The sequence below is a fragment of the Papio anubis genome, chromosome 18 (genome assembly GCF_008728515.1).
Source record: "Papio anubis isolate 15944 chromosome 18, Panubis1.0, whole genome shotgun sequence".
NCBI lineage: Eukaryota > Metazoa > Chordata > Mammalia > Primates > Cercopithecidae > Papio > Papio anubis.
In genome coordinates this window covers 5,955,352-5,976,724 of record NC_044993.1, presented here as the reverse complement: position 1 = coordinate 5,976,724, position 21,373 = coordinate 5,955,352, and the positions used below count along the sequence as shown (strand labels likewise).

At 54.1% G+C, this 21,373-nt stretch overlaps 1 protein-coding gene across 5 annotated transcripts in view; it reads right to left on the bottom strand.

The window, feature by feature from the left end:
* Positions 1–13,130, bottom strand: part of SLC38A8 (solute carrier family 38 member 8) — a 34,554-nt gene extending 21,424 nt beyond the window's left edge. For 2 of the 5 annotated variants that reach the window (XR_001898346.3, XM_021932211.2), the window contains exons 1-6: positions 12,256–13,130; positions 11,758–11,844; positions 11,167–11,357; positions 5,631–5,829; positions 1,919–2,060; positions 484–585 (exon numbers count right to left, since the gene is read on the bottom strand). Coding sequence is in view for 4 of the 5 variants with exons in the window: in XM_021932211.2 (XP_021787903.2) it covers positions 484–585; positions 1,919–2,060; positions 5,631–5,829; positions 11,167–11,355 (632 nt within the window). In the remaining variant the exon portion in view is untranslated. The remainder of the gene's footprint in view (positions 1–483; positions 586–1,918; positions 2,061–5,630; positions 5,830–11,166; positions 11,358–11,757; positions 11,845–12,255) is intronic. The other 3 variants (XM_003917245.5, XM_017953617.3, XM_031658059.1) reach the window with 3 other exon arrangements.
* Between the last annotated feature and the right edge of the window lie 8,243 nt (positions 13,131–21,373).

Sequence of the window (21,373 nt, the reverse complement as noted above, 5' to 3'; positions counted from 1 at the left end):
TACTCAAAACGCTGCCAAATGTCCCAACTCATCCAGAGCAAAACCAAACTCCTTCCTGTGGCTCTGAATCCCTACACGACATCCCCGCCCACGCTCTCTGCCCTTGCTCTGGCTGGCTTGGCCACACCGGCCCCCTCACTGTTCCCCTGCGCCGGGCACTTGCGGCTGGCTGGCTGCCAGGTTATGTACCTCCACACTGTGGGGACAAGTCTGCAACAGCCTATGACCCCTTGGCTGCCGCAGCCTTTGGCGGTTTTGCGTCCCTTGGCCCGTCCCAGTCATCACTAGCCACAGCCAGGTCCCTGCAGCAGAAGGAAAGTGGCCCTCCCTTGCCTTCACCGCATCAGAGACGGAAAGAACTGCATGAAAGGAGCCCAGGCTCTGCAGTGAGCCACGAGAGGCTCCTCCTCCGAGACTCCCCTGGAAGACTCCCCTGCCACGCCTCCCCACAGAGGCTGCCGGAAGCTGTTCCCTCAGACTTACCTCAGTGAAGGACGAGACTCGCGCACGAGGCCCTGGGGCCAGAGGTAGTACTGCACGGTGATGACCAGGGCCAGGTAACAGGCAGCCAGGGTGCCTAGGATGCTAACACACAGTGACCATGTGAGGGACTGTGCAGTGGGTGACATCTGCGGTTGATGCACGGGGACAGACGGCGGGATCTGAATCCCAGCTCCACCCTTGACGATGAGATGCTGGCCAAGCTCTCCATCTCTGCCTCCCTGTCCTCAGCTGTACAGGGTGCGCGTGGGGCCGGGCTGGTCTGGGGTCCAGGGGTCAAATGTATAGAGGTTTTTGTTGTTGTTTTGAGACAGAGTCTCACCCTGTCGCCCAGGCTGGAGTGCAGTGGCACAATCTCGGCTCAGTGCAACCTCTGCCTCCCAGGTTCAAGCAATTCTCCTGCCTCAGCCTCCCAAATAACTGGGACTACAGGCACGCACCATGATACCGGGCCAATTTTTGTATTTTCAGTAGAGATGGAGTTTCACCATGTTGGTCAGGCTAGTTTCAAACTGCTGACCTCAGGTGATCTGCCCACCTCAGCCTCCCAAAGTGTTGGAATTACAGGCGTGACACCGGGCCCAAATGTGTAGCATTCTCAATGGCACCCAGCGCCCTTGGGGATGGCAGCTGTAATATTGTTTCCTTCCCACCAACAAAAGCTAATCAGCCACCCAGCCTGACGCCTAAGGCAGGACGCCAACAGGCTTGGTCACACTTGAGAATGGACAAGCCCCCCTGGCTTGGTCCAAGTGGGACGGGAGCCTTGCAGGGTAGAAGCCTGGGGGAGGCTCCAGTTTGCTGCCTGCTGTTTCTACACAATGTCTATTGCTCATACACAACAGGGGAAAAGCAGGCGGCAGAGGGGAATGGATACTGTTGCCAAGCTTTGTTTCTTCAAAAGTATACAGAGCCTTAGCCACAAAAAGAAAACCGTGTGTGTGTGTGTGTGTGTGTGTGTGCGTGGGTGCACGCATGTGCGGGTGGGGGAACGAGGGGGTGTGTGCGCGCGTGCGCGCGCGGGGGAGGGGGGTTCGCGCGCGGGGGAGGGGGCTTCGCGCGCCGGGGGGGCGTGCGCAGGCGGGTGCGGGGGGCGGCTGCGCGCGGGGTGGGGGGCGCGCGGGTAGGTGCGGGTGGGTGTCTTGTGGGGAGGTGTCTCTCTGAGCCCATGTGCAAAAAGTCCAACAATGAAATCGTGAGTAACACTGATGTTGTTACAGGTCATTTTCTTTTTTTGGCTCGTCTGTATTTTCCATCGGGAAAACATTTTACTTGGCATAATTTCATATTGTTTTCCCCTTCTCCAAATGGGAAGGCCAATCCCCCAGCTCCTCTGACCCCAGATGGACAGAAACCCTGACACAAACACTCAGCAAGGTGGGGGCCCCCACCGGGCAGCAGCGTCCCCAGCCCTTACCTTGTATATTTCTGGAAGGCGATCTCCCGTGGGGCGGATAGGGGCAGGATGACCAGCGCGGAAAGCAGGGGCAGGGTGAAGCGCTGGTCTGTGTACCACGGCTGCGGGGCGGGCGGGGTGCCAGACAGGAGGGAGTCACATACTGCCAGAGACACAGGGAGAGCTGAGCCACAGAGCACAAACGCCGTGGGTTCTTGGCTCCTGCCTGGCCCTTCAACCCTGAGTGGGGTTGGACATCCACCCTCAGTCAGCCCCAGGAGCCCAGGGATCGGATGACAAGTGAGATGGAGACAGGTCACGTGCCCCACACAGGAACAAAACCTGACACATGAATTAATTCAACAAATATTCACTGAGCTTCTTCCCCAAGGCCAGCACTGCTCTAAGGCCCGAGATGCGGCGATGACCCGACAAGCCATCTGCCCTCATGCCCCTTACATTCTGGTGAAAGCCTCTTTTTGTTTTGCTCAGGAACTCAACGGTATCTGGGGTCAAATGGGGGCCTGAAGCAGATTTTTGGTCACTGTGCAGGCAGCACCAGGCTGCTGTCCATCAGAATAGCAGGTTCCCATGGTGGCAGCAAAACACATGACCCCAAACTCAGTGGCTTAGAACCACTTTATTACAACAAGTCATAGCTTGTAGGTAGAGAATTAGTTCAGGGCCCGGCTGGCCAATCCTTCTCCATATAGGATTGGCTGGGGCTGCTCGGGGGTCTCTGGCTGGCAGTGGGGCTGGTCTGGAGGGCCCTTGATGGCTCCCCCCAACACCTGGTGCCTGGTGGGTACACCCGGGCCTTCCCTGAAGTCTGGGAGTCTCTCCACAGGGGCCTTCTAGCAGGTGCCTCCAACTTCTTCCTTGGCAGCTGAGGGATCCCAGAGACAGAGGCAGAAGCTGCCTGTCCTCTTAAAGGCCAGGTCCAGCACTGGTGCAGCATCCCATTTACCACACACTGCTGGACAAAGCCATACAGGCACACCTAATTCAAAGGCAAGGGACACAAGCTCCACTAACCTCTCCATGGAAAGAATACCAAAGAATCGGGGGCCATTTTTATTCTGCCACAGTGGGATGAATGATTTGGAACTCCTCTAAGAGACAAGACAGATGGGGGAGGGGAAAGCACAGGAGAGTGGGAGGGTGGCTGGAGGTGGGAGCCACTGGAAACCACCTGGGCAGGTGAGGTGGCCCCTGCGACCACTGGAGGTGGGAGGCTGAGCAGCTTGAGATGTCTTCATTCATTTCGGAGGTCGTTGGCACTGAGGTGTCATATATGCTTCTTTGATCTCACTCAACAAGGGGAGCCGTGTGAAAAATGAATGCATGTGAGAACAGCTCATGTGTACAAAATGATGAAGGGGAAGGTTCCACAAGCAGGTGGTCACAGCAGCATCCACGTGGGACAGCCAAAGATGCCAAGGGAATGCACACGCCCCAGGACTGCACCAAGATCCTGGGCGGGTTTTAGACCCAGGCAGCGTGTGATGCAGCAGGCCCTTTTGTCTGCATCTGGACCTCCCATAGCCAGGATCCTCGGGGCCAACAGCAGGACTACACCAGCTCCTTCCTAAACCTAGCGTTGTTGGATGCTTGAGATCTCTGGCACCAAAGACACAGCCATTTGTACCTCATGCCACGACTCCCCCAAGCACTCCAACCTCTATCCAGCACTCCCTCTCAGAAGCTTAGCCTTCCCTACAGAGAGGCATCCTCAAATATCTAACCAGATATACACAAGAACGCTCTCTCCACCACAGTCAATCCACTGAGACCTGGGGTGGCCCATATCCTCATCCGCCCTCTGACTAGTCAGGGGCCTCTGTTCCCAGTGAGGCTCAGAATCCCTCTTAACACAGCAACACTACCAGTTCACTGGAGTTGAAACTGCAGACGAACTCTACTTGCCACTGGTGAGCAGGATGTTTTTGTGCCCACTTACCCATTAAGAGGTTCAGATATGCCAATCTCACTTCTTTTTGGTATAAGATAGTGTTTACTTGGCCGGGCACGGTGGCTCAAGCCTGTAATCCCAGCACTTTGGGAGGCCGAGGCGGGTGGATCACGAGGTCAGCAGATCGAGACCATCCTGGCTAACATGGTGAAACCCCGTCTCTACTAAAAATACAAAAAAAAACTAGCCGGGCGTGGTGGCGGGCGCCTGTAGTCCCAGCTACTCGGAGGCTGAGGCAGGAGAATGGCGTGAACCTGGGAGGCGGAGCTTGCAGTGAGCCGAGATCGCGCCACTGCACTCCAGCCTGGGTGACACAGCGCCAGACTGTCTCAAAAAAAAAAAAAAAAAAAAAAAAAGATAGTGTTTACCAAGACACAGCAGCCTTCAATCTCAATACCCCCCCTCCCCAGTCAGGGGCCTTTTGCTTCAAGGATCAAGAGACACACAGAACACACACATGGCAAAATGGTAGACTAAATGTCACCCTATCAACAATCACACTCCAATTAGAAGTCTGAACATTCCAATCAGAAGACTGAGACTGTCAAGCTGGATAAACAGGCAAGACCCTACCATATGCTGCCTACAAGAAATGCATTTTAAAATCCCAAGCCATTCTCAGGCTGATGTTGCAAAAAGGAATCATAAACACGTTAAAAAACAAACAAAAAACAAACAAAAATCCAAGTCACAGTTAGATTCTAAGTAAAAGAATGAGAAGAGAACTAATTTCTATACAAACACTAGTCTTAAGGATGCTAGAGTGGCTACGTTAATAGTAGAGAAGACAGATTTAATACCAGAGATAAAGAATACTTCATAACAATAAAAGGATAGAGTTTCAAAGACCATGAAGCATGAAGCTTGACAGAACAGGCTAATCTGCAATTACAGCTGGCAATTTTAACATCCTTTAACATCCTTTTCTTAGGAACAGAACTAAAGATTAATATGGTTGCTATGGGAGATCTGAACACAGCTGTTGACCGCCTTGACCTAATGGACATTGCCAGCACACTGCGCCCAGCAACTGCAGAGTACACATTCTTTGAAGAGCACACAAAATGTTCTCCAAGACAGCCAGACCATGTGCTGGACTACAGAGCAAGTCTCAGTGGATCTCAAAAGACAGAAATGACAGATTCCCTGACCATGATGCGAATTAAGGTAGGAACCATGAAGGAATCGAAAAAACTCCCCAGGTGGCAATTAAACACCACAACTCTAAACATCTCACAAGTCAAAGAAACCACAGTGAAAATTGGCAAATATTTTACATTTTCCATTCATGAGAAATGAGTCAAATGAAAATGAAAATAGGACATCCCAAAGTTGGTAAGATGCAGATAAAGCAGTGCTTAGAGGGAAAATCTTAGTCGGGAACTAGAGGCTGAGTCTGCTTGAGGGCTGAGAGCCACAGTCATCCCAAAGTCAAAGGTGTTACTGATTCTCTCTCAGAAGGAGCTGCTTACTGGTGGCTCCATTTCCTCATCTGTGAAACGACTTATCTCCACTGGACATCCTAACTGCAGCCACAACCTCTCTCATGCACTTGTGTGCCCATGACTCTCACCCCACTGGTGACTATCCATGCTGAGCCTCCCTTCCCCACCATGTTAGGAACCAGAGTGTGGTTTCAGCTTCTGCTGTCCCTCAGGGCCCAGGCCAGTGCCCCATGTCCTGCTGATCAACTGGAAACCCCAAGAGGTCATTAGAGGTCCAGCACCCTGGGCCACCCCAAGTCCCACAGAAGTAACTTACGCTTCTCAAGCTGGTCCCCGATCACCCTGAGGAAGGCCACGGAGATCATGAGCAGGTTGACAAGGAAGCAGGCCTCACACAGCTTCCCGATGGCGGGGCCACAGAGCCCCCTGACCACGCCGTGGTAGGTGGCCTGGCCACTGACAGCAGCAGCATAGCCCAGGATGACCAGCCCGCTGACCAGGAAGACCAAGGAGACCTGCGGAGCAGGACCTGGAACTGGGGTGTGCCCACAGCCCACCCATCCCTAGTCAACCACCCCTCAGGCACTCTCTCCACATGGCTTCTTGTCCACAGACGCAAGGGCTGCTGCCAGCATGGGAAGCGTTCTACCAGCTGTGTCACTGCACCCCCACCCCCCACCCCATCCATCCTGAAATCAGAGCTGCAGAGCAGGCTGATTCTGGCAGCCTCACTGGCTCTAGGCTGTGAACCTGGGAATCTGAGACCATCCTGCCCCAGCCGGCCAAGTGATACATCAGAAACCCAGAGTTTAAATTACTCTCCTGAAATTGCCTGGCCTGTGGGTAGAGAGGCAGTACGCACGGTGGCTTGGAACATGAGGTGGAGCGGGCACAGCTGGGCTCAGGTTCTAACCACCACTCACCTGCTGTGTGGCATGAGGCAGGCTGGCAACCTCTGCTTTTCCATTTGTGAAAGGGGGGTAGCACTGCCCCCTTGCAGGGCTGCTGTGACACATCAGGACGAAAAAGGCCTGTAACACACTCGGCTCAGCACATGAATGCTCCAGAAATGGTGTTCCGGCTGGGCACAGCGGCTCATGCCTGTAATCCCAGCACTTTCAGAGGCTGAGGTGGGTGGATCACCTGAGGTCAGGAGTTCGAGACCAGCCTGGCCAACATGGAGAAATCCTGTCTACTAAAAATACAAAAATTAGCCGAGCATGGTGGCAGGTGGTGCCTGCAGTCCCAGCTACTCATGAGGCTGAAGCAGCAGAATCGCTTGAATCTGGGAGGCAGAGGTTGCAGTGAGCCAAAATTGTGCCACTGTACTCCAGCCTGGGGGATAAAGACTCTGCCTCTAAAAAAACAAAAAGAAAAAAGAAAAGAAAAGAAATGGTGTTCCCTCTATTTCAGCTTAAATTTATTTATTTATTTTGGAGACGGAGTCTAGCTGTCACCCAGGCTGGAGTGCCATGGCATGACCTCAGCTCACTATAACCTCTGCCTGCCGAGTTCAAGCAATTCTGCCTCAGTCTCCCGAGTAGCTGGGATATGCCATCGCACCCAGCTAATTTTTTTTTGTATTTTTAATTATTATTTTTTGAGACGGAGTCTCACTCGGTCGCCCAGGCTGGAGTGCAGTGGCACAATCTCGGCTCACTGCAAGCTCCGCCTCCTGGGTTCAAGCCATTCTCCTGCCTCAGCCTCCTGAGTAGCTGGGACTACAGGCACCCACCACCACACCTGGCTAATTTTTTGTATTTTTTAGTACAGACGGGGTTTCACAGTGTTAACCAGGATGGTCTCGATCTCCTGACCTCATGATCCGCCCGCCTTGGCCTCCCAAAGTGCTGGGATTACAGGTGTGAGCCACCACGCCCGGCCTTTTGTATTTTTAAAATCTTTTTCCAAAATTATAAAAAATTTTCAGGCCAGGTGCAATGGCTCATGCCTGTGATCTTAGCACTTCAGGAGGCCAAGGCGGGCGGATCACCTGAGGTTGGGAGTTTGAGACCAGCCTGGCCAACATGGTGAAACCCCGTCTCTACTAAAAATACAAAACTTAGCCAGGCATGGTGGCACATGCCTGTAATTCCAGCTACTTGGGAGGCTGAGGCAGGAGAATCACTTGAACCTGAGAGGCGGAGGTTGCAGTGAGCCAAGATCGCGCCAAGCTGCAAGTGGGGACAGAGCGAGACTCCGTCTCAAAAAAAAAAAAAAAAAAAAAATTCAGATGTACAGGAAAGTTGCAAGAATGTTACAGTGAACACCCCCTGTGGGCAACCACCCGACTTCCCCATGACAGCTTGCTGTACTTGCTTTGACTTCTCTACCCTTCCACCCATGCCTCTGTGCGGCCATCCATCCATCTTAATGGATTAGCATTTTGAAGCAAGTTGCAGATCCCGGTGTATGTACCGTGGAATACTCTGGCATGCCTACCAAGCATTAGAGCTTGATGTTTGTTCGTTCACAGGCCTTTTCTCTTGTGGGGTGAAAATTTACATATAAAAATGCACAAAATCTTAAGTGTATTGCTGGAAGATGTACCATGCACATGTGCCAGCCAAACCTCTACCCACAGGCAGAACATCACCACACCCTGGGCGGTCCCACGAGTCCCCTGTCTCCTTCCCATCCCCACTGGTCTAGTATTTTCCCCCTTTACGTAATTCCCAGCTCCTCCCACTCCACCACGCGTGTGTGATTGATCCGTATCGTGCGCACAAGCAGCTTGCTTCTGTTTTTTGCTAACAGGCCATTGTCTGAATAGATCACAATTAGCCAAGCATGGTGGTCGAGCATTCCACATCTAATCCCTCGAGTCTGTGAATGTGGCTTATTGGAAACAGTTTTTGCAGATGTCCACAAGGAAAACCTAAGTGAAAAACCGTTCTGCCTATGTCATTAAGGATCTTGAGGTGAGGTCATCTTGGATCTGGTGGGTCCTCAACCCAATGAGGTGTGTCCTTGTAGAGACAGAGGAGGAGGAGGCAGAGATTGGAGTCATGCGGCCACAAAGCCAAGGAGCACCTGGAGCCACCAGCTGGAAGAGCCTTTGGAGGGAGCGAGGCCCTGCTGACACCTTCATGTCAGACTCCTGACCTCCAGAACTGTGAGAAAATACGTTTCCAGTGTTTTAAGCCCTCCTTTTTGTGGTAATGTTACAGCAGTCCCAGGAAACGGACACGTCCAATTCTAAAATATTGAGGGATTTCTCCAACGCCCTCTCACCCAGGCTCTAAGTTCCGTGAAGACTGGGCAGTGTCCTTTTTTCTCTTTTGCCCAAGAGAAGGACCTGACAAACGCAGACACTCAGAAAACATCTGTGGTTGAAAGGCAGGGGCGCCGGGTGCAGTGGTTCATGCCTGTAATCCCAGCACTTTGGGAGTCCAAGGCGGTGGATCACATGAGGTCAGGAGATCGAGACCATCCTGGCCAACACAGTGAAACCCTATCTCTACTAAAAACACAAAAAACTAGCCGGGCATAGTAGCATGTGCCTGTAGTCCCAGCTACTTGAGAGGGAGGCTGAGGCAGGAGAATCGCTTGAACCTGGGAGGCAGAGGTTGCAGGGAGCCGAGATCACACCATTGCACTCCAGCCTGGGCAAGAGTGAGACCCTCAAAAAAGAAAGAAAGGAAAAAAAAAAAAAAAAGAGGCAGGGGAAGGTGTGGGTGCAGGGAGCCTCACCGGTGAGCCATCCCTGGAGGATACAGTCACCACAAGAGGGACCGAGCCTCCAGGCAGCAGAACCGCAAGGAGCCCCGGCCACCGTGCCAGACCCAGCCCCTCCACAGCTCCCAAGAGGGCGTTTGTCCATTTTCATCAAATGTCTCCCATCTAAGTACGAAGCTAAACCTGACCCTGCTTAGCTTCTGAGATCAGATGAGATCAGGTGCATTCAGGGTGGTATGGCCCTAGACTGTTTTCATCAAATGTCACTAAACCTCCAACCCTAACGAGTCAGGCTTCCAACCTCTGCCCACTGACTTCACATTTAAATGCTCCCCATGCAGAAGCCTCACAAGCTAAGTGGAGGGAAGCAGCCTCCCCCAAATCTTCCGTCGTTCAGTGACATCACCCCAGCCCCACCTCCATCTCCCCGGCAGCCCTGGAGGCTGAAGGAACAACTTGGAGTGGCGGGAGCTTGTCAACAGCCAGCCTGGCTCCTCTACTCTGCCATGAGTTTCCACTTATTCATGTCCGGGTTCCCTTCTCAAGTCTGCTGAGCGAAGGGATCTCGAGCTCATCCTAAGCAAAACGAAACAGCCGTTCACCCAGAGCCAAGTCACAAACGCGGTCTCAGGCCTATCCAGCCCTGCAGGGCCAGCATCTGATTTCAGCAAGATCTGCAGGAGATGCCTGCATGGTGCTCATGGAGCAGGGATCCCCCTCTCTGGCTCATGGCCATTCCTGCTACCCAGGGATTGGCCACGACCCTGCCCCCAAGCCCCGACTGCCTCACCCTGGGCCTTCTGTGGCTTGAGATCCGGTTTCTCCCTCATTGCCGTAAGGGCAGCCTTCCTGACGCACTAGTCCAAACACAGGCATGCCGCCCCCTCACGTGCACCTCAGGAAGCTCTTACCATTTCCAATGGGGCTCAGAGCAAAGGTCACCTCCTCCGAGAGGCTTCTGACCACACTGTGTCGTATCATCCCCCCATCCCCAGAGACACATGACCCTCCCGGCATGATCCACCATCTGAAGCTGATGACATGCATCTTGTCTGACCTCCCGTTAGAACAAAGTTCCATGAGGACAGGGACTGCACTGCCTCGTCCATCCTAGGCCAGGCACGGGGCAGGCGCTCGCCAATGCCAGGGGCGGCATGGGTTACACCCGACACTGCAGTTTCCAAACAGACACGAAGAGCCTCAGGGCACACAGTTGGAACTCAGCCATTATCCACTAGCTGCTATAAAACATGTGAGATAAAACCCGCCAAAGAGCTCACCACAAAATGCAGCAATTCATTCCATCAGCCAGGGGAAAAGCATCTTAGAAAATAAAGTTGTGCTCATGAGTGGCTCTCCCACAGCAAAAAGAGCGCGGCGTCCGCGCTTCCCCGGAAGGGAATCCCGGCTCTGCACCTGGCAGGCAGAAGAGCCGAACATCCGACACCAAGCAAGGCTGGCCCGGCTCTGCGTGGGGAGTATGGAGGTGTCACACCAGTTAACGGCTCAATCTGCACATAGCAGTCCAGCTTTGTTTTTGTTTGAGACGGAGTCTCACTCTGTCGCCCAGGCTGGAGTGCAGTGGCACAATCTCAGCTCACTGCAACCTCTGCCTCCCAGGTTCAAGCGATTCTCCTGACTCAGCCTCCTGAGTAGCTTGGATCATAGGTGCCCACCACCACACCTGGCTATTTTTTTTTATTTTCAGTAGAGACAGGGTTTCATCATGTTGGCCAGCCTAGTCTTGAACTCCTGAGCTTAGCTGATCCGTCCACCTTGGCCTCCCAAAGGGCTGTGATTACAGGCGTGAGCCACCATGCCTGGCCCAGCTTTAGTTTTTGAGCTGAGACCAACAGGCAAGAAAGAGCAGCTGACCAGGCAGGGTGCCCAGAGAGCCTCCTTCCCGGGTGAAATGTCCACTTCACAGCTGTGACGCTTCTAGCTCTATCCCAGGAGCTGTGTATCAGACATCACCGGGGCCCATAGGGGTATTCTCGCCCCAGGGCTACAGTGGGATTAACTTCTCCCCTCATTAGCTGAGCAGGATAGCAGTTAAAACCCCGAAGCTATAGCTTACAGGACACGCAACTCCGCAGAAGCAATGCGGAGAACCCACCCAGAAAAAACAAAGCCGCCTCGTACCCGTCCCCTGGACTCACTTCCCGGGGACTTACCAGCTCCACCAGGAAGGCAGGGACCACGCCGCCCGCTTTGGAGAAGGCCCAGGGGAAGTTGAGCAGGCCAGCTCCCAGCGCGGACTTCATGAGGATGAAGACGGCACCCATTGAGGACAGAGTGGCAGCGGCCGCGGCAGGGTGAGACTTTTCTGGAAGGTCTCTGCTTCCTGGGGTCTGTCCCTCCATGGCTAGAGGCAGCAGAACGGTGGAGAGAAAGCATGACCTTCATGCTTTCTTCCCTCCCTAAGTTCTAGGTATCCTTATTTCTCTCCCCAACTCAGTGAGAGCTCCCTGAGCCGCTCTTGCTCGCTTCCTTGGCGGCGGCTCCCCCTTTCCAAAGGGTGCTGCATGCATCTGCCCGTGACTTCTGGTCCCCCTTCCTCTCCCCCATTCCCTACCTACATTATTCTCACTCCTGCCCTCCCACTAGACCCCAAAACCACCTCACCCCTTCCCCCGTCCCTCTCTCTTCTCCCAAACCCCCAACCTTCCTCATCCTCATCAATCCTCTCTCCCCACATTCCCATCCACCTCCTTTGCTTCCAGCCAAACTTCTGTACAGACAGAGCCCCAGTCCCTGGTCCTTACCACCAATTCCAACCTTTAAGGTGCCAGATAGTCCTTGGCTGTTGGGGATGGGACTCAGGCTCACTCCAGGTGGCTCAGCTGCATTTCCTGGGGCCAGAGGGGTGGGAGAAGGAAGATTCTAGTTTGGAGGGGTGGGTAAGTCATTAATTAAAGGAGCCCTAGCTAGTGTGTGTCAGAGTCAGGCCCCTCCACACCTAGGAGGACAGCAACAAGTGGTCAGGGCCATGGGTCCCAAGAATTTGCAGCTTTTGAGACTTCTGACCTGAGCAAGGAAGGCTTAAGACTCCCGCCTCTCTCCAGCCCCCTGCAGGCCCAGCCCCGGGGGTGGAGCTTTCTCAGCTGCCCTGGAGGGTGACAGGGAGCTCAGCTAGTAGCAACATGGGGCAGGGGAGCAGGCACCATGATCTCATGGCAGCTTCTGCAGCACCTCCATCCTCAGATGCCTCTCCAAGGCCCCCAGCCCAAGGGAAGGGGTGTGAAAAACGCACTGAGCCCAACCTCCTCAGCTGCAGAACAGGCTCCACCGTCTGCAGGTGCTGCCTCCAAGGTGGCTTCCTTTACCTCCTCCACCCAACTCCTGCAGGTGTGCCTGAGAGCTAATCCCATGCACACGAGTCACCCACGGGGCTTGTTGAAAGCTTGGAGGCGGCGGCGGCTGCTGGTCCCTAGGCCACGCTTGAGTAGTGAGACATCTCTCCAAACTGATACGTGGTTAGCTCAGGGGGCAGAATATCCGAGACGGCCCCATTCCGGAAAATGCTGGCACATGCAGGTCAGATCTGGAATTTGACTGTTTATTCCTGGAACCCAGGCTCCTTCTCACCCGCATTCTTAAACGCCAGTTTGCATCAGAATCCGTCGGAGGGCTTGTTCAAACAGACCACCAGGCCCAACCCGTGTTTCTGACTGAGTAGCTCTGGGGCGGGGCCGGGGCACCTGCCTTTCTAACGGGTTCCCAGGTGACTCCAATGCTGCTGGTTCGGCCCCTCATTGAGAAGCACTGCTTTCAGTTAAACATTTTCAATGCCCAGAGTCCCCCGCTGCATCTAATCAGTCCTTATCTGTCCCACACCAGATCATCCCCAAAGGCTTCTTTTTCATGTGGTTTCTAACGGTCTCAACCCCCTGACTCCTGTCACCTTCTGATGAGCTGGCAGGTTCCAACCTCTGTGGCTCACACAACGGCTGCTCCATGAATGCCCAACCATCAGTCGGTGGCTGGCTTCTCAGCAGGGGCAAGTAAAGGGAGCCGGGATTGCAGTCCCGGAGTTCGAGGCTGGACAGTGACCCGGATGGCATTGACGCCACTGCTGCTTAAGTGTGCTGCTGAGAACCCGGCCTGGATAAGGTCACGTGGATTCCCAAGTGCGTGTCCCCACTGTTCCCCCCAACTCCCACCCCGCACCAAGCAGGAACTGGGCTCAGGCAGGTGGAGCACGTGGCTCACAGCATCACAGCTGACAAGCAACAAGGCTGGGATTCACCCTGAGTCAGGCTCCTTTCAGAGGCTGCAATGTCCCAGGGCCGCCGGCCCCACAAGGATTCTGACAGTGCCTGAATGAGTGAGTGTGTGAGAGAATGAATGAATGAAAACACAGACGCCAGAAAAGAAAGGAAAGGGAGCATCGTTTGATTGTTCGCCTGTATTAGGCTCCTGAGGCTGCCAACACAGACTCGGGCTTAGAACAACAGAAAGTTATTCTGTTACGGTCTTGGAGGCCAGAAGCTGGTCGAGGTATAAATGGGGACATGCTCCCTCTGGACGCCATGGAGGGAGGATCCTTCCTGCCTCTTCCAGCTCCTGGGGGCTCAGGCACTCCCTGGCTTGTGACTGCATTGCTGCCGTCTCTGCCAGCATCATCTTCCCAAGCTTTCTCCTCTGTCTTCTCTTTTCAGGAGGGCCCACCCGGATAATCCAAGATGATCCCATGTCAAGATCCTTAATTATATCTGCAAAGACCCTTTTTCCAAATAAGGTAACAGTCACAGGCTCCAGGACATGGCATAAATATGTCTACTGGGGGCCACCATTCAGCCCATTACACCCCTCACATCTGAGATCTGAGTTCTCATCAGTCATTCAACAAACACTGATTGACTGAGCACCTACTGTATGCAGGCACTGGAGCTCAAAGGTGAAAGAGAAGGCTCCTCCAGAGAAGGGGACGGTCCCGTGGGGAGCTCACGATGAGACAAGCCACCCCAGCCCAATGGGAGAAGGACTGGACTGTGATACCCGAGAATGAAGGTGAATCTGGAGGGGCTTCCTGGAGGAGGTGTGGGGGCTGAGGGGATGTCTGTGCACCATTGGTGAAGGGCTGGGAGGATGTTCTGGGAAGTGGAGACTCCAGTGGCAGGTGCATGAGCCAGTGCTCCCGGGAAGGGCCCTAGGGGACTGGGGTTCCCTAGGATAGAGACCTACGTCAGCGCTGAGCTGGGAAAAGGCTTAAACTCTGTGTCCCACTTGCTGGAGGGTCACTAAACCGTGTGGAGATGGCACTGGACACAGCAGGGAAGGCGGGGGCTGCGGGTGACACTGCAGGCAGGACCTGTGCACTGCCCAGGCTGCAAGAGGGCGGGGGCCACACGGAGTATTCACACAGCTCTCCCCGGCCTGCCACAGAGGCCAAGTCGGTCCTACTCCTCCTACATCTAGCCTCCTGAGAAAGGAGATAAAGGGCCCTTCATCGGCGGCTGGGGGCTTTGTAGTCCTTAATCTCCACTTGGGGCTGGGGGGACACTTCCCTGTCCCTGCCGGTGGGTCCCTCATTAGCGGTCCATTAACGTGCATGACTTAGAAATTGGCCACTGGGCTGTGAAATTCCAGGCAATGGGGAAAACCTCTTAATTCGGAGGAGCTTTGATATCCACTCTCTGCCGGCCTCACCGGGCTGCGTGACCTTTCCCTGCTGGGCCCCATCTGCAGCCGGTGGGCGGGCGGCCACCCTCTGCTTAGTCGGCACAGCCCACCCAGACCTGACACTGGCTCCAGTGCAGCAGGAGCACGAGGAGGCCACACAGAGGTGCCCGTGTGGATGCTGCCGGCCGTGGCCCACACTGCACCCTGCACAGGAAAGCCCAGCACGGGGTGGCCTCTCTCCCCTGTGGTGTGGGGACCCACCCCACCAAGGGAGCTCCTGAGGACCCCTCCCTTCCTCCCTCAGAGTCCGTGTCAGGTGACAGGCTTAGGAACTTTCACAACAAAGTGGACTCTGATAGTTTCCCCAGACCTTTCTGCTCATGTCTGATAGAAAATTCTGGCTCACACAGAGGCAGGCAGATCACCTGAGATCAGGAGTTCAAGGCCAACCTGGCCAACATGGCGAAACTCCTGTCTCTACTAAAACGACAAATATTAGCTGGGCATGGTGGCAGACACCTGTAATCCCAGCTACTCAGAAGGCTGAGGCAGGAGAATCACCTGAACCCGGGAGGTGGAGGTTGCAGTAAGCCGAGATCGTACCATTGCACTCTAGGCAGGGCGACAAGAGTGAAACTCCATCTCAAAAACAAAACAAAACAAAAACAAACCCAGAAAATTCCAGAGAACAGATAAGGGCAGGCCTCAGGAGCTAGCTGGCTGCAGCACATGGTATCGTCACCCTGGCTCTGGGGTCTCAGGCCCGAGCCTCCCTCGGGTCACCTGCGAAATGGAAGGACACAGGCACCTGCTCTCTGGGGCCGTCAGGAGGGCCCGTGGAAGGTGCGCACAGCACAGGAGTGGCACGTGGCAGCTGCTGAGCTTGGAAAGGAAGTGTGTGCCATACTCCATTATCCAAATTTCCGTTTTCACTTGGGCCCAATTCGGAGCTTCTAGAACAGAATCCTGAACCTTAGCTATGCAAGAACTGCCTTGGGACTTTTCACACTCCAGATGCCAGGCACACCCGCAGAGCTGCACATTAAACTGGCCCGGGGTGGCGCTAGGCGTCAGAATTTTTTTTTTTTTTTTTTTTTTGAGACAAGAGTCACTCTGTTGCCCGGGCTGGTGTGCAGTGGCACGATCTCGACTCACTGCAGCCTCTGCCTCCCGGGTTCAAGCCACTCCCCTGCCTCAGCCTCCCAAGTAGCTGGGATTGCAGATGTGCACCACCATGCCCAGCTAATTTTTGTATTTTTGGTAAAGATGCGATTTCACCATGTTGGCCAGGCTGGTCTCGAACTCCGGACTTCAGGTGATCTGCCCGCTTCGGCCTCCCAAAGTGCTGGGATTATGGGCAGTCAGAATTTCTACGAAGCTCCCTCAGGAGGGTCTACCGTGCTGTGAGGGTAGAAAACCCAGTTTTTAGGGCCTCCCGCTGACCCTGCTGTCCCCGAGACTGAAGCCCCTCCTTTCTCCGAAGCTCTCAGCCCCGGGCCTGGCCCGCCAAGGCTGCTCAGTAAGCAGCTCAGCAAGCCCAGTATGTTGGAGCAGAGCTGGCGTCTACCTTCTCAGATGGCAGAGAGACCCCACCTGCAGCAATTACCAGGGACCCAAAGTCCTGGGATGGGAGACAGATGTCACAGGCCCAAAGTCCTGGGATGGGAGACAGATGTCACAGGGATAGAGAAACCGTTTGTGGTCGGTGAAATGATGGCCTCAAAGGTGTCCTCATCCCAACCTCCAGGCCCTGTATGTTACCCCACATGGCAAAAAGGGGCGTCACAGATGAGATCGGGGACCTTGTGGGGAGGGACCCTGGGCTACCCAGGTGGGCTCTGTATGTAATCAGCGTCCTTCTAACACGGATGCAGGAGGGGCCAGAGGTCAGAGAGGAGACAGTGGCGTGGAGACAGCAGCAGAGGCTAGATGGGTGTGCTTCGAGGAGGGAGGAGGGGCCACCGGATGCTGGCAAAGGCAGGGAAATGGGTTGTCACCCCGGGCTTCAGGAAGGAAGCAGCCCTGCCAACACCTTGATTTTAGCCAGTGAGCCTGAATTTGCACTTCCAACCTCTGGAACCGTAGCAGCATAAATATGCTTTAAGCCACTGAATTTGTGGTAGTTTGTCCAGGGGGCCGTACGACCCACACACACCCGCATCCTGAATTCCGATCCTTGGGCAGCTCTGAGAGGACAGGCTGGCGGGCTCTGCATCCTGAATTCCGACCCTTGGGCAGCTCTGAGGACAGGCCTATGGGCTCCCTCTGGGCTCAGCAGCAGAAGCTGGGTCCCTCAGGGGACACAGTCACAGGGCACAGGCCTTGTTACATCCTGCAGTCCCCGCCTGGGGGCTGTCTCCAGAGCTGTAGTCAGGGGGTGAACTGTGGGAGTGAAAGCAAGAATCCTTCAGGCTCACTCTCCTCCTGCCACTGTGTCCAATGGAGGAAACACAGGGGGTGCAGCGGGGGTCGGTCAGCAGCCAACGGGCTGGGGGCAGAGGGCAGGGAGGAGGGCATGGTGCCAGGGCTGAGCCCACAGGGTCTTCACCCATGGGGTTCTGACCCCTTGAGTCCACACTGACACTGGGGGTCAGAAGGGCACAAGAACCTCTTCCAGGTTCTAAGCCAGGGCTCCCAAGGGGGCCGCCTGTCGACAAGAATCTCCTGCGGAGGCAGCGTGTGTGTTAAGAGTTAACATGACATAAAATTCACTTGAACTCCATCTGGGGCTTACCATTTTAGAGTGTGCAGTCCAGTGGCTTTAAGTACTCACAATGCTGTGCCAGTATCACCACTATCTCATTCCAGAACATTTTCAACAGCCCCAAAGGCACATCCCTTCCCCCAGCTCCTGACAACCACTGATCGACTTCCTGTTTTTGTGCAATCTGTTTACTGTGGATATTTCATCATACATCATGTGGCCTTCTGGGTCTGGCTTCTTTTACTCAGCATGTTCTTGGGGTTCCCCCACTTGGGAGCATGTGTGAGAACTTCGTTTCTTTTTATGGCCGTATTCAATGGCATGGAGAGGCCACCTTTGTCCATGTGGCCATCACTGCTGGGCGTGTGGGCTGGCGCCGCCTTCTGGCTACTTCGAGTAGTGCAGGTGGGAACTTCCGCACAGAGGTCTTTGTCTGAACAGCTTGTTTTCAGTTCTCTTGAGCAGAAGCTTAGGGATCGTTGGGGCACAGCTCCAGTCGCTGTTTGCTCTGGGGAGCTTTTAAAAGAGATTCCTAGACCCTTCCCAAGGAACAGATGATCTAGTCAAGCTGGGGTGAGGCCGGGGATCTGTATTTCTAGCACACTTACCTGCAATGCCTCCTTGTTACCACCAAATGAAACCAATATTCCATGAGTTAATATCCAATTAAGGGGGTGTCACCAGCCGTGTTTTTAATGAAGAATTTCAATATTTCTCTAGAAACGTCTATCTAATCTGTATATAAAAAGGGAGACAAACCTTTTGCATATCCTTGACTCTGTATTTTGTGTCCTGTGAAATCAAAGTCTAAGTTAACCCTCGCGTTATTTCCAGTAGGCAGCACCCTCCCCCGCCGGGGAGGGAGGCAGCCTGGCAGTGAGGGCTTCAGAGCTCAGGCCTAGGCCAGCCCTGGGGTTTCTCCTGAAAAATGGATCTGAGAGCCCTGGGTGGGATCATGTCCACAAACCACTGGCCTGAGGCACAGAGACGAGGGCTCAGCAGGTCCCAGGGCCGTCACTGTGGGCCAGGCTCACCTACTGTGCGTGGCATTCCCGGAGGTCTCCTCGGAGCCATCGTATGTGGGACACGCTCTGCACGGAAAGGACAAGTGTGTGTGCAAAGGAAGATCTAGACTTGAGTGTCCTGTACAGGGGAGGGGGCCAAAGGGGGAGTCACTATTTGCATCTCATCTTAAAGATTCCTGTAGTCAGGGCCACTGCGTGAGTCTCCAGAGAGAGCCAGGGCGAAGGATGATACCTGACGCCGCTCAGGGTCCCCAGGCCCCCTGTGAACCCCAGGTCTATCTGTGGCTGTGGCTGGTTGGTCTTTTTTGTGTTTTTTTTGGTAGAGACAGAGTCTTGCTTACGTTGGCCGGGCTAGCCTCAAGTGATCCTCCTGCTTCGGCCACCCAGTGTTGGGATTACAGGCAGAGCCACTGCCAGCTGGCCTTTTCTGGCTTGTTAAAAAGATGTAGCTGTTCACTCGGACAATGAGAGTCTACGCCAGGGGCAAAAAGGAATCCTTTCGAAGTGGGGGTTGGCCCAGCCGAGGACCACATGAGTGGGCCCAGGTGACAGAACGTGGCCTCAACCTCCAGGCATGTGTGTCCCTGTAATGGCTGACATCAGCACTGGCTGTCAGGCACACGGCTAAGCACACGGCCTGGGTGACACCACACACCCAACACACAGCACTCGGTGGTGTGGAGGCCCCTGGCTAGGGCCCACAGCAGGAGTGGCCGGGCTGAACTGGACCCAGGCAGCTTGAGTCTAGGGCCAGGGCCATGACATCCTCTCCAGGACCTCCAAGGCAGACCCCGGAATCCCACGGCTGCCCCCCAGCAAGGGGGGCGTCCCTCCAGGGCCTGTTCTGTTGGGTGGCACATCTGAATGCCAGACTCAGTCACCTCAGCAGACCACATAGATCTGGTTCCTCCCGGAGACCTAATCCCCCTTCTACCTAAACTCTCCACCAGGGGACATTCTCTCCAGGCTCACCCTCACCTGCTCCTTTACTCAATCCTCTCAGACTCTGTCCCAAGGCCCCCCAGCATCTGGGTATCCTGTTGGTGTGTCACTGTCCCTTTAGAGAGACAGACATGGGGCATCACACAGACACCAGCAGGAGAGAACACGGGTTAAGTACACAGGTTTTGGAACTGAGGGCAACCTGAGTTCAAATTCTGCCTTGCCTACTAGTTATATGACTGGACAAGGTGATGAGTGATCTCCAGGCTTCCGTTTCACCTGTGTGATGGGCCCAGTGATGCCCACCTTACAGTGTGTGGGGAATGAAACAAAAACACGTGTTATAACTAGCATAGCATGCCTGGCACACATCTCCTCATGACATCATTCCAGCAACTGGACAGAAAGGGTCCTCACCTCCTGGTTCGAGGCAAAACCTTTAACATAACCCTGTCCTTTATGGTCCTGAGCACCAGATGGTGAGCAGCCTGCACCTGTGGAGACCTGTGAGACGAGAGGCTCCAGAGCTAACAGCATGGAAGACCCCTGTGTGGATAAGGAGAGTGGCTCAGAGCCACAGCCACCTACTAAGGACGGCAGGGCTCCTGAGTGCCAGATGCTTGCAGCCCTCGGACTGCTTGTGAGGTCCTACACCCTTTGGCCAGGAACGAATGCCTCACGGGACCTCAGCAACACATTCGGATTCTCGAAGCACCGACAGCAGAGTGCAGTGACAGCCACAAGGTGAGCACGTGACCTGCCAGGGACGAAAAGAATCACAATGGACAGACGGCCCGGCGGCTCCTCCCCTGCGTGGGCCAGGATGTTCTCTGCCCACGACCTCAGCAACACCCTGCACGGCCTCTGCCCTCCTTCCCAGTCACCCTTGCCTTTGCTGTGTGGACTGGTGCTCGGCCAGTCAGCATACAACACCCTGTTCAGGTGGGGATCAAAGATTAACAGGCTGTCTGGGATCAGGCAATGCTTTCTCGGATATGACCCCTAATGCCCAAGCAACCAAAGAAAAAAACAGAAAAAATGGACTTCAAGATGAAAACCTTTTCTATTTCAAAGGATGGCATCAAGAGAGTGAAAGGCCAAAGAACAAGAGACAGTATCTGCAAGTTACATCGCTGATAAGGGACTCACCTAAGAACTCCTACAATTCAATAAAAAGACAACCCAATTAAAATATGGACAAAGGCTCTGAACAGACATTTCTCCAAGGAAGACAGACAAATGGGCAATAAACACATGAGAAGACACTCAACACTGTTAGTCTTGAGGGCAGTGCAAGTGAAAGCTGCAGTGAGAGCACCGCACACCCACGAGGACGGCCAGCATTGTTACAAGACGGGGAACTGCAGGTACTGACGAGGATGTGGAGAAAGTGGAGCTCTCGCACGCTGCTGGCAGGAATGCGAGATGGTGCAGCGGCTTTGGGAGCTCCTCAAAAACTTAAACACAAAGAAGGATTTCTTACCTAGGTACACTCCCAACAGAAAAAAAAAAAAAAAAAAAACTACGTTCGCACAAACCCCCATACACAAATACTCAGAGCAGCGCTGTTCACAGCGGCCAAAAAGTGGGAACACACAAATGTCCACCAGCTGAGGAAGAGAGAAACACAACTGGTCTAGCCACCCCACAGGACACTGCTCAGCCACAAGGAGGAATGAGTCTGAATACCTGCTACAGCGCTGGCCAATGAACCCTGAAAACATGACACGGAGTGAAGAGAATCAGATGCCAAGGACTCCGTACTGTGCGATCCCATTGAAAGGACATGTCCAGAACCGGCCAATCCACAGACAGAGCAGCCTGGCTGCCAGCGACCTGGGGGCAGGGGATGAATGGGGGTGACTTGGGGTGGGAGTGGGGTTTTCTCTGGGGTGATGGAAATGTTCTGGAAACTGCACAGCCTTGTGAGTACACCAAAAACCACTGAGCTCTACACTAGGAAGTGGAGAATGTTATGTGAATTATGTCTCAATAAAAACAAAATTAGCAAGTTGATTCAGAACCCATTCCAGACTGTCATCCAAGAGAAATGGGACAAGTGGAAAGAGTCCGTTACACAGTATC